We start from the raw sequence: 14,797 nt of genomic DNA, 5'->3' as shown, positions 1-14,797 counted from the left end.
GTTCCAAACACAAACCACAGAGCCCACTTGGAGGATATGCCGCCAATCCAACTGTAGCTGGTGTCGCCAATCGCGACCCAACAGGCTAGGGCCGTTTCCATGCACAACAATCAGAGGAAGGTGCACTGGGGGTGGGCTCCACGATATTCAGCCGTCTCCTGGTATAAGAGGTCAAAGGTGCCGTCGTGTTGGCCAGAGACAAAGTTTGATAAAATCAAAAGTGCTCTGCACCACTACAGAAGCAGCCAGTCCCGTATCCAGCTGCATCTGGAGCATTTGATCATTAACTTCAATCGGAACACGAATAGGGGACGCTGACAAATAGTTCAGCTGCATCTCAGCCTCATCCTTGGCCTCTTCTGGGTCATCCAGATAAAAGAATCATAGAATCCCTACAGTGCAGAAGGAGACCATTCAGCCCATCGAGTCTGCATCGACAATGCAAAAGAGCACCCTACCCAGGCCTCCTTCTGCACTGTAAATTCTATGTAAAACATTAACCTCCATTCCTTGTATCTCTTGGACACAGCATTCCGCACTTTCTTGGGATAGGGAGATCTGCAGCGCCTGCTGAAAAGTCAGGGAAACTTCGGCCAAAAGCTTTTTCTGCTTTTCTATCTTGTTGATGCCGCAGACTAAGCGGTGGCGAAGCATATCAGATAAAGCAGTTCATACTCACAAACCTCGGCTATCTTTGTGGACGAGACATAAATCTGGTAAAGGATTCACTGGAGGACCTTTCCATCGTATTAAACTGATATCTTTGAACGATTACCAATGGGGTCACGAGCTGGACGAATGTTCGTGAATCTGGCCGGGTACGTGAGACTCAGGATCATTCCGAACGTATGCGGTCCACAGTATGACCGTCAAGCACGTGTTCTCCGGAAGAAATAATGCAGTCGTTCAGTGTACTGGTTCTAGTCTTCAACACTGGCGTCAAATGCATCTAACCGCCCAAACAGAGGCACGACAAATCAAAGGAATCCAAACCTGGGTCAATAAAATTGGGCAGGTGGCTCAGCTGAGCAGGTCGCAGTGTCGAGAAGCAAACTAGTTTACTCCTTATCGCCAGTTTAATAAGGACGTCAGTGTCCAAACCAAGTAGAAGAACAAAGTTTAATTTACAAACAGAATATTTACACTCCTGAGTAGCCCCTGCTGGGTACTTCTCTTGTCAGTGCCTTACTGGCCGGCCTTATGTACTTTAGCTGACTGAGATACTCCGGCCTAGCGGGGGAGCTCACACTCTGCAAGGAGCACGGAAAAGACAGGTATTCCAACCCCGTAGGCCCAGTGTGGGATATTACAGTGGCATCAATGTGGGAGCAGATAATGAGCAGTAAGTTGCTAGCACAGGAACGGGAAGTGCAGGAACACACTGTACTCTTTCCTCCTTTAAGATAGTGCTTAAAACTTACCTCTTTGGCCAAGCAATTGGTTAACTGTCCTAATATCACCGTATCGCCAAATTTCAGTCGTCAATACTCCTGCGAAGTGCCGTGGGATATTTAACCTTGTTAAAGATGTTATCTAACTATAAGATATTGATGAGTGAGTGAAGGGAAATTGGTGGGGTATTAGGGCATCAACGGAAGGCATGATCAAGATGTGGGCCCAGTGTTCTGAGCGAGTTAGAGACTAGCGGAGACAAGAAAAGCATTGGAGACCTCAAGCTTACAAGTATTAATGGTACACGTTAATAGGGAGAGATGCGGGATCAGAGACATCATGGGTTTGGAAGTGTGGATGTGTAGGGCAAAGCTGGGGTTGGTTGAACAGTACTATAAAGTTCTCCATTAAATATTGGGCAGGACTGCAGCCAGCAATCCGGTCACAGCTTCCAAGACACAGGAGAAAGCGAATGTGTGCTGCTGCAATAAGGTAAAACCAAGCAGCTTATATTTTTAACTGTAGTTGACTGTAAAAGAGCTGTCACTTGCAGCAAAATTTAGTGAGGCAGTAAATACAATGAAAGATGTGCATTCAATTTCTATGACGGCCCTGCTGTTTTTTTGTGTACTCTATTTTTTTCCTGTCTTCACTTCTCTCACTGAAAATGCAGAATCACAGTATGGCACAGTAAGAAATGTGGTGCAGTACCACTGTCATCAGATGCTGGCAAGAGCACATTGGAATAGTTCAGTTTGACGCCAAGAAAGACACGGATGAGCTTTTTGTTTGTTGGCAAATTTGCCAGTCTATTATTGAACCAAGTTCCACAATCTACAGATAGCTGGCATGGACACAATAGATCAAATGGCACGCTTCTGTATCATAATGCTGCTATTGCGAGTTTGATGGTGGGAGGAGGGCAGGTGGGAACTCCGCCACCTTTCTGTCACTGCTCTGATTAAATCAATGGCCGGAAAGCTCATGGAGAGCTTCCCTGCCCTACCATCAATAAATGCCCACCTAAGGACTTCATCCTGCCACAGCTTGCATCCACCCAGTGGCAGGTGGAGAACTTGCCATGTGGAAAGCCCGAAAAGCAAAGACTGTCAGGTTTTTCTGCGAGCCCCTGGGGGTGGGTCCCTTAGTCACTCACTGCTTGATTGAGGGTCCCAGCTTTGCTAAGAGCCTGTTAAGAGCCATCCCCCAATCACTGCTGCCAATCACCCAACCCCGCAACTCTCCTCCCCTCATCACACGCTTGTGCCTGGGCCCATGGCAATCCTGGGCTTCGGGTGGGTGTAGGCTGGCAGTCACCCCTCCCAGTGAGGCAACGCTGTTGAGCAATGGAGAGTTGCTGTCCTCTAATTGGCTGGAAGCTCCTGGTGGGTGGGCTTTTGATTTGGGTATCCTTGATTTTGGGCACGTTTTGTCCGCTGGCCAGTTAAATGCCTGGCCAGCAGTTAATTTGGCGGGCCTTCTTCAAAGGTGTTGATATGGCCTACTCTCTAGCCAGCAGGTGCAACCCCTGGCCCCTCCGTTAATTTCGCCCTGTGGAACAACAATGCCCTGTTGATGTGCTGTGCCAATGCTGCTGAAGGAAAAATTTAGCCAAGACACTAGCAAATCTCGCGTGCTCTTCTCTGAGCTATACCATGGGTTAATCTTGCATTCAGTGCTGCATTGAAGTATCAGCCAATATCATGTACTCAAATTCACTGAGTGAGGCTTGAACCTGCACAAACTCTGATTCATAGAAAGAATCTTAGAATCCTTAATGTAGAAGAAGGCATTTCAACCCATCGAGTCTGCACCGACCCTCTGAAGAGTACCCCACCTAAGCCCAAACCCCACCTATTCTTGTAACCCTACAAAGGGGCAATTCAGCATAGCTAATCGACCTAGCCTGCACATCTTTGATCTGTGGGAGGAAACCAGAGGACCAGAGGAAACCCATGCAGGCACGGGAAGAATGTGCAAATTCGACACAGACATTCACACAGGGCGGAATCAAATCCGGGTCTCTGACGCTGTGCAGCAGCAGTGTTAACCACTGTGCCACCATGCGCCCCAAGGGTGGGCTAGACTGGGGGAGAAACTTCCCAAGGCTGAAAAAAACAACTAAGTGTGGGTGAATACTGATCTGGATCTCACCCAAAAAGCTGGCGGAACTCACCCAAAATGATACTTTTTTGGTTGAATCGCGCCCAAAATTTAATCCCAGAACAGCCAAGATTACTATTGCGTTTTGGAGTTCTTGCCTTGGGTAATACTCCTCACTCAGGCAATATTCCCCAAAATGAATAAAGTGGGAACTGTTCTCTTGTTCTCTGACAATGTAAAATGTTCCAAGTATTTGTTTTATCGTGAAACATTGACAATACTTATACAAATGCTCTAAATTAATTAAAGTAAAGGGACATTCAGAGAAAGAGTTCTATCGCTAAGCCAAACCAGGCTTTTTGTTTCATTCTGACTTACTGAGTAAGTGCTCCTAGACAGGTAAAAACAATACCAATACTAGAACTGCTGCAACCAATAATTTGTATCAAGTCCGAAAACATCAGGAAATGGCTCTTTTACTTGTCGTTTTACCAAATCAAAGTAAAATCAAAATATTTGCTCTGTTGCAAATCCCAGTTGCATGTGCTCAAAATGCAAAATTGCAACAAAATAAAGGTGATTGGCCATTTTTTCTTTGCTTCAAGCGCATGGTGGGACTGGCCAGGCGGTTTCACAGCATCGCCTGTCCTCCAGGACTTTGGCAAAGTAGCCATTCGTTTTGGACTGCCTCCAATTGTTTGATTATGGGGAACATCACATTTCATTCCGTACTAGCTGAGCATCTACATACTTTACTGTAATTGCGGAGGGGGGGGGGGGAGGGAGAGGCTGTTTGGGGGAGATCCCACTAATTCATCACAAACGAGGAATCAAAAGTACCACTTATTATTTATTACCCAATCGACTGAACTATCCACGTAATCCCACTGGTAGAATAAAAAAACAAATCTGTTGATACATTCAAGAAAGGAAATAGCCATTCAATGCAGAGAAAAATGTTTGATCTCTACAGATCCTAAGGGAAGAATGAGAACCAGGCACATTAAAAACCTCCACATGTACTGCTTCCTCAGTGGCAATGTGTTTCAGGATTATGTTAGGTCCCCTGAGCAATCCAAAATCACAGGGAAGTTGTGTAAGTCAACATCTGTTGAAATCTAGTGTTGTTTTTGGGATCTAGCTGCTGTTGAAAAGATGATTCTAACAATTGCTGTCAGTCAATAATTGATCCAAAACAAATATCATTTCTTTGTCCTGTACAAAAGGTTATTATCCAACATTTGATAAGAATTTTGGAGAGGTGGAAAAATACACATTTGGGCAAAGGAATCTGAAGCAGAGCAAAACATTTGAACTCCAACAACCTCCTGAGCTTAGTTTTATTTGCAGTCAATCTCTTCCATGTGTACTATGGGCTAACTAACCATACACCTATGCTCCTTAGTGAAAAAGAGCTGGAAAAGATTAAGCCTTTTGACCTAGTTAGTTTGAAATCTCAAGGAAACGAGGCAGGAGAGGTAGCACTGCAGGAGCCTCAGCCCTGCCTTTGTTCAACATGTTCGAGATTCTTGTTCCCTGTGTGGTCGAGAATGAGGACTTTAGGGAGGATGAGCCAACTGTTCGGTGCCTGTTCAAGGAGGCTGGTATGGGAATTGAACCATGCTGCTGGCCTGCCTTGGTCTGCTTTCAAAGCCAGCGATTTAGCCCAGTGTGCTAAACCAGCCCCTATTGCAGCCGTTGGCGAGGATAGTATAGTTACGGGAACAGGCACTGTTTTCTTTCGCCAGGATTGGAACTGCCGGGACTGTATTATCTGCCTGGTACCAGGGTTCGGGACATCTGCTTCGGGCTGAAGAGGAACTTTCAGTGGGAAGGGGAGGATCCCATTGTTGTGGTTCATGAAGGTACCAACAATATAGGTAGAACGAGGAAAGGGGGTCTAAATAGTTTGAACAACAGAAATTCCAAAATTATAATCTCTGGATTATTATCCAAGGCACTTGCAAATTGGCACAGGGTACATAAAATTAGAGAGATGAATACATGACAAAGACTGGCGTGGAAGAAGTGGGTTTCAGTGTGTGAGGCACTGGCATCAGTACTGGGGAAAGTGGAGGCTGTATCATTGGGATGACCTCCAGCTGAATTGTGCTGGAACCAGTGTTCTTGCAAACCACATAACTAGGGAATAGAGAGGACTTAATCGAAAAAGAGGAGGGCGCAGCTCTGAAGAAGGGATATGTAGGATACAAAGCAAAAGGCTATGGCAGCATTACAAGGCAGCTATTTAGACAATGATACCCAGAGTGCACAAACATTTTTAAAAAGCAACAAATAGGGTCAAAAAGGGGGAAAAAAGGTGACAGGGCAAAATTAATGGTTCTTTGCTCAAATAAATATAGCATTCAGGAGAGGGCGGTGAATTGCAGTCTGGCACAGTCGCTGATCGGAGGAGAAATGCCGACGTTCGTGCTGAACACAAACCTGAGCCGCTCCACCGTCCCGGACGGGCTGGCCGAGGAGTTGACGATGGTGTTGGCCCAGGAACTGGGCAAACCCAAGAAGTACATCGCAGTGCACATTGTGCCTGACCAGATCCTTCACTTCGGAGGATCCTCTGAACCCTGTGCTCTCGGGAGCCTCTCCAGCATTGGCAAAATCGGCAGTAAGCAGAACAAAACCTACTCAAAAGTGCTGTTTGATCTGGTAAACAAGCACCTACATATTTCTCCTGACAGGATGTACATCGTTTTCCAAGACCTGGAGCCTGCTAATGTTGGCTTCAATAGCGGCACCTTCGCTTAGGTTCTGATGCAGATCTTTCCTGAATGATCACTGTATTAAAAATGTGGTTTGTGTCTTCATCAGTCTTAATGGCCTCTGAACCAGAGAGATGATTCATGAAATTATGTCTAATTTCTGTATTAACAATAAAATAGATTCATCAAAAACAAAAAAAAATAAATATAGCATTCAGCACAAAATAAATGAACTAATGGCACAAATTGAGGTTAATGGGAATAATCTTATAGCCATCACAGAGATGTGGTTACAGGGAGATCAAAACTGGGAATTAAATATTCAGGGGTCTGTGACTTTTCGTAAGGACAAGTAGGAAGGAAAGAGTGGTGGGGTAGCTTTGTTATTATGAGATGGAATAAGTACAATCGCAAAACATGATCTTGGATTGGAAGATGTAGAATTCATATGGGTGGAGGTAAGAAATAACAAGGGGAAGACAATGGTGGGAATAGTCTACAGGCCTCCAAACAGTAGCTATACGTCAGGCGGAGAATAAATCAGGAGATAATAAAGACAGGTAAAAAAGGAAGTACTTTAATCATTAATGACTTGCGATGAATGTAAGAAATTGGTATATATATTACATGATATGTGTTGCAGTAATGTTCTAAAAGTCTGAGTTAAAGTGTGTATATATCAGTTGCAGTATTTTTTTAAAATCCGAGTTTAAAAGACAGACAGATTCTGGCTGCAAAATGTGCAATTAAAATGTTGTAGAAGTGAGATCATCATTCTTTTAAGTCACGCTTATAGAACATACAGTGCAGAAGGAGGCCACTCAGCCCATCGAGTCTGCACCGACCCACTTAAGCCCTCACTTTCGTCCTATCCCCGTAACCCAATAACCCCTCCTAACCTTTTTGGATACTAAGGGCAATTTAGCATGGCCAATCCACCTAACCTGCACATATTTGGACTGTGGGAGGAAACAGGAGCACCCGGAGGAAACCCACGCAGACACGGGGAGAACGTGTAGACTCCGCACAGACAATGACGCAGCGGGGAAGACAATGACCCAGCGGGGAAGATAGTGACCCAGTGAATATGAGCAGGTGCCTAATGGGTTTTTGTTATGATTTCTGGGGAGTAGATAATTAGTGATATAGTGTTTAAACTTAAGAAAGTAGGTTTTGAGCGGAATGAACATGATGTAAGCAATGGGAGGATGCAGGTCGGTAGCAGGCGGGCTTTCAGCTTCTGGAAGCTGTGAGCCGAACAACAGCTTTTGCAGAAAGCTGCCAGATTCAGCATTAATCTGACAGACAGGGATCTGCAGGCTGTTTACTGAAATGATCTCTCTCTCTCTCCAAGCAGTCTTTCAAATAACTTTCTATCCGGAATGGCAAGTAATCCTGTGTTTGCCAATTTTATTTAAGAGTGGTTTTGATCTCTGATGGGTTTATCTTGATTGGAAATAAAGGAGGTATCAGTTAGGAGTTCAAATGTTTCATTTTATTATTAAGCATTATTTAGCTGGTAAATGTAAGCTATACTTTTATAATGTTAATGTAGTTTAATACTGTGTTAATAATAAAGTTTTTGTTTAAATACATTTCGAGTACCCAATAATTTTTTTTCCAATTAAGGGGCAATTTAACATGGTCAATCCATCCACTCTGCACATCTTTGGGTTGTGGGGGTGAGACCCACCCAGACATGGGGAGAATATGCAAACTCCACATGGACTGAGGGCCTGTGGGCTGGGCAGGGTTAATTCCTCCTCATCTTGCGCCAGGCTCAGCCTGATCCAGTTTAAAGTGGTGCACAGGGCGCATATGACAGGGGCGAGGATGTGTAAGTTTTTTGGGGTAGAGGACAGGTGTGTGAGGTGTTCGGGGAGCCCAGCAAACCACGCCCATATGTTCTGGACGTGTCCGGCGCTTGCGGGGTTTTGGAGGGGCTTCGCAAAGGCTATGTCCAAGGTCTTGGATACTCGGGTAACTGAGCTGGGGGAGAGCAATATTTGGGGTGTCAGACGAGCCGTGAGTGCAGGAGCCGAAAGAGGCAGGAGTTCTGGCCTTTGCCTCTTTGGTAGCCCGGAGAAGGATCTTACTAACGTGGAGGGACGCAAAGCCCCCAAGCGTGGAGGCTTGGATCAATGACATGGCGGGGTTTCTCAGGTTGGAGAAGATAAAGTTTGCCTTGCGAGGGTCTGTGCAGGGGATCTCCGGGCGGTGGCAACCGTTCCTTGACTTTCTCGCGGAACGTTAGGTGGAGGTCAATAGCAGCAGCAACCCGGGGGGGGGGGGGGGTTCTTGTTTTGGTTTATGTAAGGGGCGTTTATCCCATTTTGTTCTTGATTTGTTAAATCGTTTAAGGGTTAGAGGATTAAGTTGCTTTGTTTGTTGGCGTGGTGCCCTTTTTATTTTTATTTTGTATATTTTCTTTCCTTTTTGGAGTGTTTTGTAAAAATTATTGAAAAACTTTGAATAAACATATATATTTTTTTAAATTCCACATGGACAGTGACCTGCAGCCACTACTGAACCCGGGTTCTCGGTGCCGTGAGGCAGCAGTGCTAATCACTTCGCCACCCTATAAAGTTTTTTTAATATACCATAATCTCTATTTTTGTGTGGAATAACTCCTGGAGAAAAGCATACTTTCCTCTCAGTTTTACAAATTAAAAAGTGATTGGGCTTCCTAGCAAATGTTGGGGTCTGATCCGAGATCATGATAGACGTTAATCTTCATGTAGATTGGGAAAATCAAACTTGCAGAGGTAGCCATGAGGAAGAATTCATAGAGTGTATTCGGGACAGTTTCTGAGAACAATATGCTGTGGATCCAACCAGGGACCAGGGTCTTTTGGATCTAGTAATGATGCTTGTAATGATTGTTTAATAAACAATCTCTGAGTAAAAGATTCCGAGGTAGCAGTGACCATAGCATGTTAGAATTTAGAATTCAATTTGAGAGTGAGAAACCTGGGTCGGAAACAACTTAAATAAGGGTAATTATCAAGGAACGAGGGCAGAGCTGGCTGGAGTGGACTGGCAAAGGAGTTTAGCAGCTGATCAGCAATGGCAGATGTTTCTGAAAATGGTTCATGACTCACAACAAAGATAGATCCCAGTGAGGAAGAAGGATTTTAGGAAAGGGATCAATCAATCATGGTTAACCAAGGAAGTGAAGGATAGTATTAAACTGAAGGAAAAAACATACAATGTGGCAAAGATTAGCGGAAACATGAGGATCGGGAAAGTTTTAAAAACCAACAAAAGATGACCAAAAGAAGGTAAACAATGAGGGTAAACCACCAAGTAATATAAAAACAGACAGCCAGAGTTTCTTTAAATATATAAAAAGAGAGAGGCCAAAGTGAACATAGGCCCCTTAAGAGAATTAGATTGGGAAAATAATAAAGGGAAACTAGGAAATGGCAGAGGAGTTGGGCAAGTACTCTGCATCAGTCTTCATAGTGGGAGACACGAATAACATTCTAAAAATAAATAATCAAGGGGCAGAAGAAGTGGGGGGGGGGGGGAAAGAGAAGAAATGAATACAATAACAATCACTAGGGAAACTAACGGGGCTAAAGGCTGATAGGCCCCTGGACCTGATGGATTCCATCCCAGGATATTAAAGGAAGTAGCTGCAGAGATAGTGGATGCACTGGTAGTAATCTTTGAAGAATCAACAAATTCTGGAAAAGCCCCATGGATTGGAAAACTGCCAATGAAACAGCTTCATTCAAAAAGGAGGGAGACAAAAATAGCAGAGTATTTTGAAATGCACAATATAATCAAGCAGAGTCAGCATGTTCTCATGAAGGGGAAATCATGTCTGACGAGTTATTAGAATTTGTGGAGGTCGTAACGAGCAGGATAGATGAAGGGTAACCAGTAGATGTAATATACTTGGATTTCCAAAAAATGTTCAATAAGGTACAACACAAAAGGCTACTTAATAAGGTAAGAGCCTATGGTTTTGGGGGTGGTATATTAACATAGAGAATTGGCCAACTGATAGAAGACAGAGAGTTGGGATAAGAGGGGCATTTTCAGAATGGCAACCTGTAACTAGTGAGTGCCACAGGGATCCATGCAAGGTCCACAATTATTCACAATATATATTAATGACTTGGACGAAGGAAGTGAATGTACTATTGCCAAGTTAGCGGATGACACAAAAATAAGTGACAAGGCAAGTGGTGAGGATCGCACAAAGAGTCAGCAGAGGGATCTAGGTGACAGATTAGGTGTGTGGGCAAAAACGTGGCAGACGGAATCTAATGTAGAAAAATGTGAAGTTATGCAGTTTGGTAGGAAGAATAAAGGAGCTGATTATTGGAGAAAGACTTCATAAAACTGAAGAACAGAGGGATTTGTGGGTTGTTATAACCCCCATGAGACTTGCGGAGACAGACCAATTAGCCTCCCCTTGAATTTTGTTGAAATACAAGCATCCCCCGCCCGGCATTCAGCACCCCCCAGAATAGGAATACCCAGGCCCCCACCTTGGAGTGAACAGTGCCGAGGCCTGGGCCGTGGATTTAGGACCGAGTTCACCTCACACGCAGGAGACCATCTCCACACGAAACTCCTCCGAAGGTACCAGTTTCCAGTCAAACAGCCATGACACCAGTAACCCCAAGGGCGATGCCCCTGGAGGACCCGATGCATCAGTGTGGGGGGGGGGGGGGGGGGGGGGGGGTCGAGGACTCAGACTCCAATGTGGAGAATCAGGCATAAGAAGTTTCTGGTGGTGAATCAGCGGAGAGCAGCCGCCAGTGGTGCCCCCCCCTGCCCCCCTTGGTGACATTCAGCAGGGAAACGACGTTCGCCATCCAGATATACACCTCCTGAGCCAGCCCCGCAGGTGCAACTGTGGCCGAAAAAGAGCAGGCGCCCTCCTGCTCCACCTTCCTCCGAGAGATCTTCAGACTTTGGGGGGGTTGGAAGTAATAACTCGCACGAGACCTATGGGGATGGATCAATTAGCCTCCCCATAAGCCCCGTCATAAGCCCATCAGCGGAATAAATGGCCCCTTGCATAAAAGCCGACCCAGTTGAGAGCCGAGTATGAATAATCCCGGTGGGACATGGAGTGTACGGTGTATACAGTTTACTTTGTAATAAAATAAGTTTCTTTACATCTCTTGTTTCGGACTCCTCGTACATAAATCACAAAAAGGTAGCACGCAAATTGAACAGGTAATTGGGAAGGCAAATGGAATGTTAGCCTTTATTTCAAAGGTAATGGAGTATAAAAATAGGTTTGTTCTGCTAAAACTATACTGACATTGGCCCAGAGAGGGTTGACTATGTTGATCCTGGGTTTGGAGGGTTTTCTTATGAGGAAAGGTTGAGTAGATTGGGCTGTACTCATTGGAGTTTAGAAGAATGAGAGTTGACCTTATTGAGACATATAGGATTCTCACGGTAGATGCTGAGAAGATGTTTCCTCTTGTGGAAGAGTCTAGGGCCACAGGGCATAATCAAAGAGTAAAGGGTCGTCCATTTGATACAGAGATGAAGAGGAATTTCTTCTCTCTCAGAGTGTAGTGAATCTGTGGAAGAGTTCTAGAGTTTTAGAGGCTGGATGGTTAAATATGTTAAAGGCTGAGATAGACAGATTTGTAATCAGTAAGGGAATAAGGCAGGAAAGTGGAGTTGAGGATATCAGATTAGCCATGTTCTCATTGAATGGCGGAGCAGACACGATGGGCTGACTGACCTACGTCTGTTCCTACGTCTAATGGTCTTGCTTCAAACATTTCCAAGGTGACAGTTTTCCCATCACAGCTAGCCATGCAGATTTTGCTCTTTTTCAGCTGCCTCTCCTCCATGACCTGCACAGTCAGTTGCAACTGAATGGGCAACAGCCCAATCTGAGTTTATCTATAAAAGTGGGGTGGGGGGTTCAAAGCCAGATCCTGATCACTCCACGCCTATATTCCAATTGTTATTGCGAACGAGCATTATTTGAGCCATACTATCATAATTACTTGTTACTTGGCTATTAATTTGACTTGAGCAAACCAGCCAAGTTTGTAATCCCTTCTGACTATAATTCAGAAGTGTGGCAACCTCCTGGGAATCCAACACAAAGTCATAGCAACAGCTTGAAAGCTGTTAAATTGAATATTTTTCAAGGCGATATAAAACACTGAATCACGAGATACAAATTAATTTTAGTCTCAGAACTAAAATCTTGAGGAGGCATGGGCCACTGGCTTAACCCAAAAGGTTGGGCCTTTATCAGAGTTAAGACAAACCCTCATCTGTCCTTTCAGTTGGAGCAAAAGGTTCCACAGCACTATTTTCAAAAAGAGCAGAGTTTACCCCTCATTTACCTCTCAAGCAACATTAAGAGAGATTATCTGGTCATTATCATATTGTTGCTTATGCAAGGTGGTTGAGTAGAAATTGGCTGCACCATTTCCTATATCACAGCAGTGACTACACTTCAAAAGTATTTAATTGACCGTAAAGCTCTTTGGGATTTTGAGGTTCTGAAAGAAGCTGCACAAACACACATCATTTGGTTATATTAAGACGACTGTGTGTATGCGCTTGACACCAAGTTGTAGCGAGTACCATCGACTGTTTAGTAAATCAGGAAACAATCAATAATTTAGCCAGAGGTAAACGGCAATTGAATCACTGCAGCAGGGTTTGGTGGAATTGGTCAGCAGGCTGAAAAGTGGAAGGTTATCTGCAGTAATAACAAGACAAAGTTTTTTTTTGTCTTGCATGGTTGCTCAAAGAATGCTCATTCACAATTACAATTGAAATACAGGCCTGGAGTGATCAGTATCGAGCTTTGAACCCGTCTTTCTAGATACCCTCAGCAGCTTGGGCTGTGCCCACTCAGCTGCAACAGACTGTACAGGTCAAGGCTGGCAGCTGAAAGTGAATAGCTCAGATATAATAATAATAACTTTTATTGTCACAAGTATGAAGTTACTGTGAAATCCACCTAGTCGCCACATTCCGGCGCCAGTTCGGATAAGCTGGTACGGGAATTGAACCCGCACTGCTGGCCTTGTTCTGCATCACAAACCAGCTGTCGAGCCCACTGAGCTAAGCCAGATACCGAAAGTAGACTCTTTGCATGGCTCATTTTGCATGGCTCATTTTGCATGGCTCATTTTGGTGGGAGGTTTGTCACAATGGAAACCAGGACCATTAGAGGTAGGAGCAGATGTTGGCCACTCGAACCATCAAATCTGCTCCGCCATTCAACGAGATCAAGGCTGATGAGTTGTGATCAGGAATGTACTGCCTAAAAGGGTGGCGGAAGTCAATTTAATCGTAATTTTCAAAAGGAAATTGGCCTACTCCTGCTCCTCGTTCTTCTGTTCTTGTATATCCCCCTGGTTTATACACTCACCTGGCTTACACATCCCCCTGGTTTATACACTCACCTGGTTTATACATCCCCCTGGTTTATACACTCACCTGGCTTACACATCCCCCTGGTTTATACACTCACCTGGCTTACACATCCCCCTGGTTTATACACTCACATGGTTTATACATCCCCCTGGTTTATACACTCATCTGGTTTATACATCCCCCTGGTTTATACACTCGCCTGGTTTATACATCCCCCTGGTTTATACACTCACCTGGTTTATACATCCCCCTGGTTTATACACTCACCTGGTTTATACATCTCCCTGGTTTATACACTCACCTGGCTTACACATCCCCCTGGTTTATACACTCACCTGGCTTACACATCCCCCTGGTTTATACACTCACCTGATTTATACATCTCCCTGGTTTATACACTCACCTGGCTTACACATCCCCCTGGTTGATACACTTACCTGGCTTACACATCCCCCTGGTTTATACACTCACATGGTTTATACATCCCCCTGGTTTATACACTCATCTGGTTTATACATCCCTCTGGTTTATACACTCACCTGGCTTACACATCCCCCTGGTTTATACACTCACCTGGTTTATACATCCCCCTGGTTTATACACTCACCTGGTTTATACATCCCCCTGGTTTATACACTCACCTGGTTTATACATCCCCCTGGTTTATACACTCACCTGGTTTATACACTCACCTGATTTATACACCCCCCTGGTTTATACACTCACCTGGCTTACACATCCCCCTGGTTTATACACTCACCTGGTTTATACATCCCCCTGGTTTATACATCCCCCTGGTTTATACACTCACCTGGTTTATACATCCCCCTGGTTTATACACACACCTGATTTATACATCCCCCTGGTTTATACACTCACCTGGCTTACACATCCCCCTGGTTTATACACTCACCTGGTTTATACATCCCCCTGGTTTATACACTCACCTGGTTTATACATCCCCCTGGTTTATACACTCGCCTGGTTTATACACTCACCTGGCTTACACATCCCCCTGGTTTATACACTCACCTGGTTTATACAACCCCTGGTTTATACACACACCTGATTTATACATCCCCCTGGTTTATACACTCACCTGTCTTACACATCCCCCTGGTTTATACACTCACCTGGTTTATACATCCCCCTGGTTTATACACTCACCTGGTTTATACATCCCCCTGGTTTATACA

At 44.6% G+C, this 14,797-nt stretch overlaps 2 protein-coding genes across 2 annotated transcripts in view; one reads left to right on the top strand and one right to left on the bottom strand.

Annotated features, from left to right (window-relative positions):
• snd1 (staphylococcal nuclease and tudor domain containing 1) overlaps positions 1–14,797 on the bottom strand; it is a 1,317,969-nt gene that overhangs the window by 144,530 nt on the left and 1,158,642 nt on the right. The window lies entirely within an intron of this gene.
• Positions 5,872–6,421, top strand: LOC140387897 (macrophage migration inhibitory factor-like). Its single transcript, XM_072471185.1, has one exon. The coding sequence runs from the start codon at positions 5,914–5,916 to the stop codon at positions 6,259–6,261; it is 348 nt and encodes a 115-aa protein (XP_072327286.1). The 5' UTR covers positions 5,872–5,913; the 3' UTR covers positions 6,262–6,421.

This window comes from Scyliorhinus torazame, chromosome 13, assembly GCF_047496885.1.
Source record: "Scyliorhinus torazame isolate Kashiwa2021f chromosome 13, sScyTor2.1, whole genome shotgun sequence".
NCBI classification, from domain to species: Eukaryota; Metazoa; Chordata; class Chondrichthyes; order Carcharhiniformes; family Scyliorhinidae; genus Scyliorhinus; species Scyliorhinus torazame.
This window is presented reverse-complemented; position numbering and strand designations above follow the sequence as displayed.

What these genes read in the sequence shown, in the direction of transcription:
- LOC140387897 (XM_072471185.1), top strand. Translation starts at nt 5,914, where the DNA reads ATGCCGACGTTCGTGCTGAACACAAACCTGAGCCGCTCCACCGTCCCG.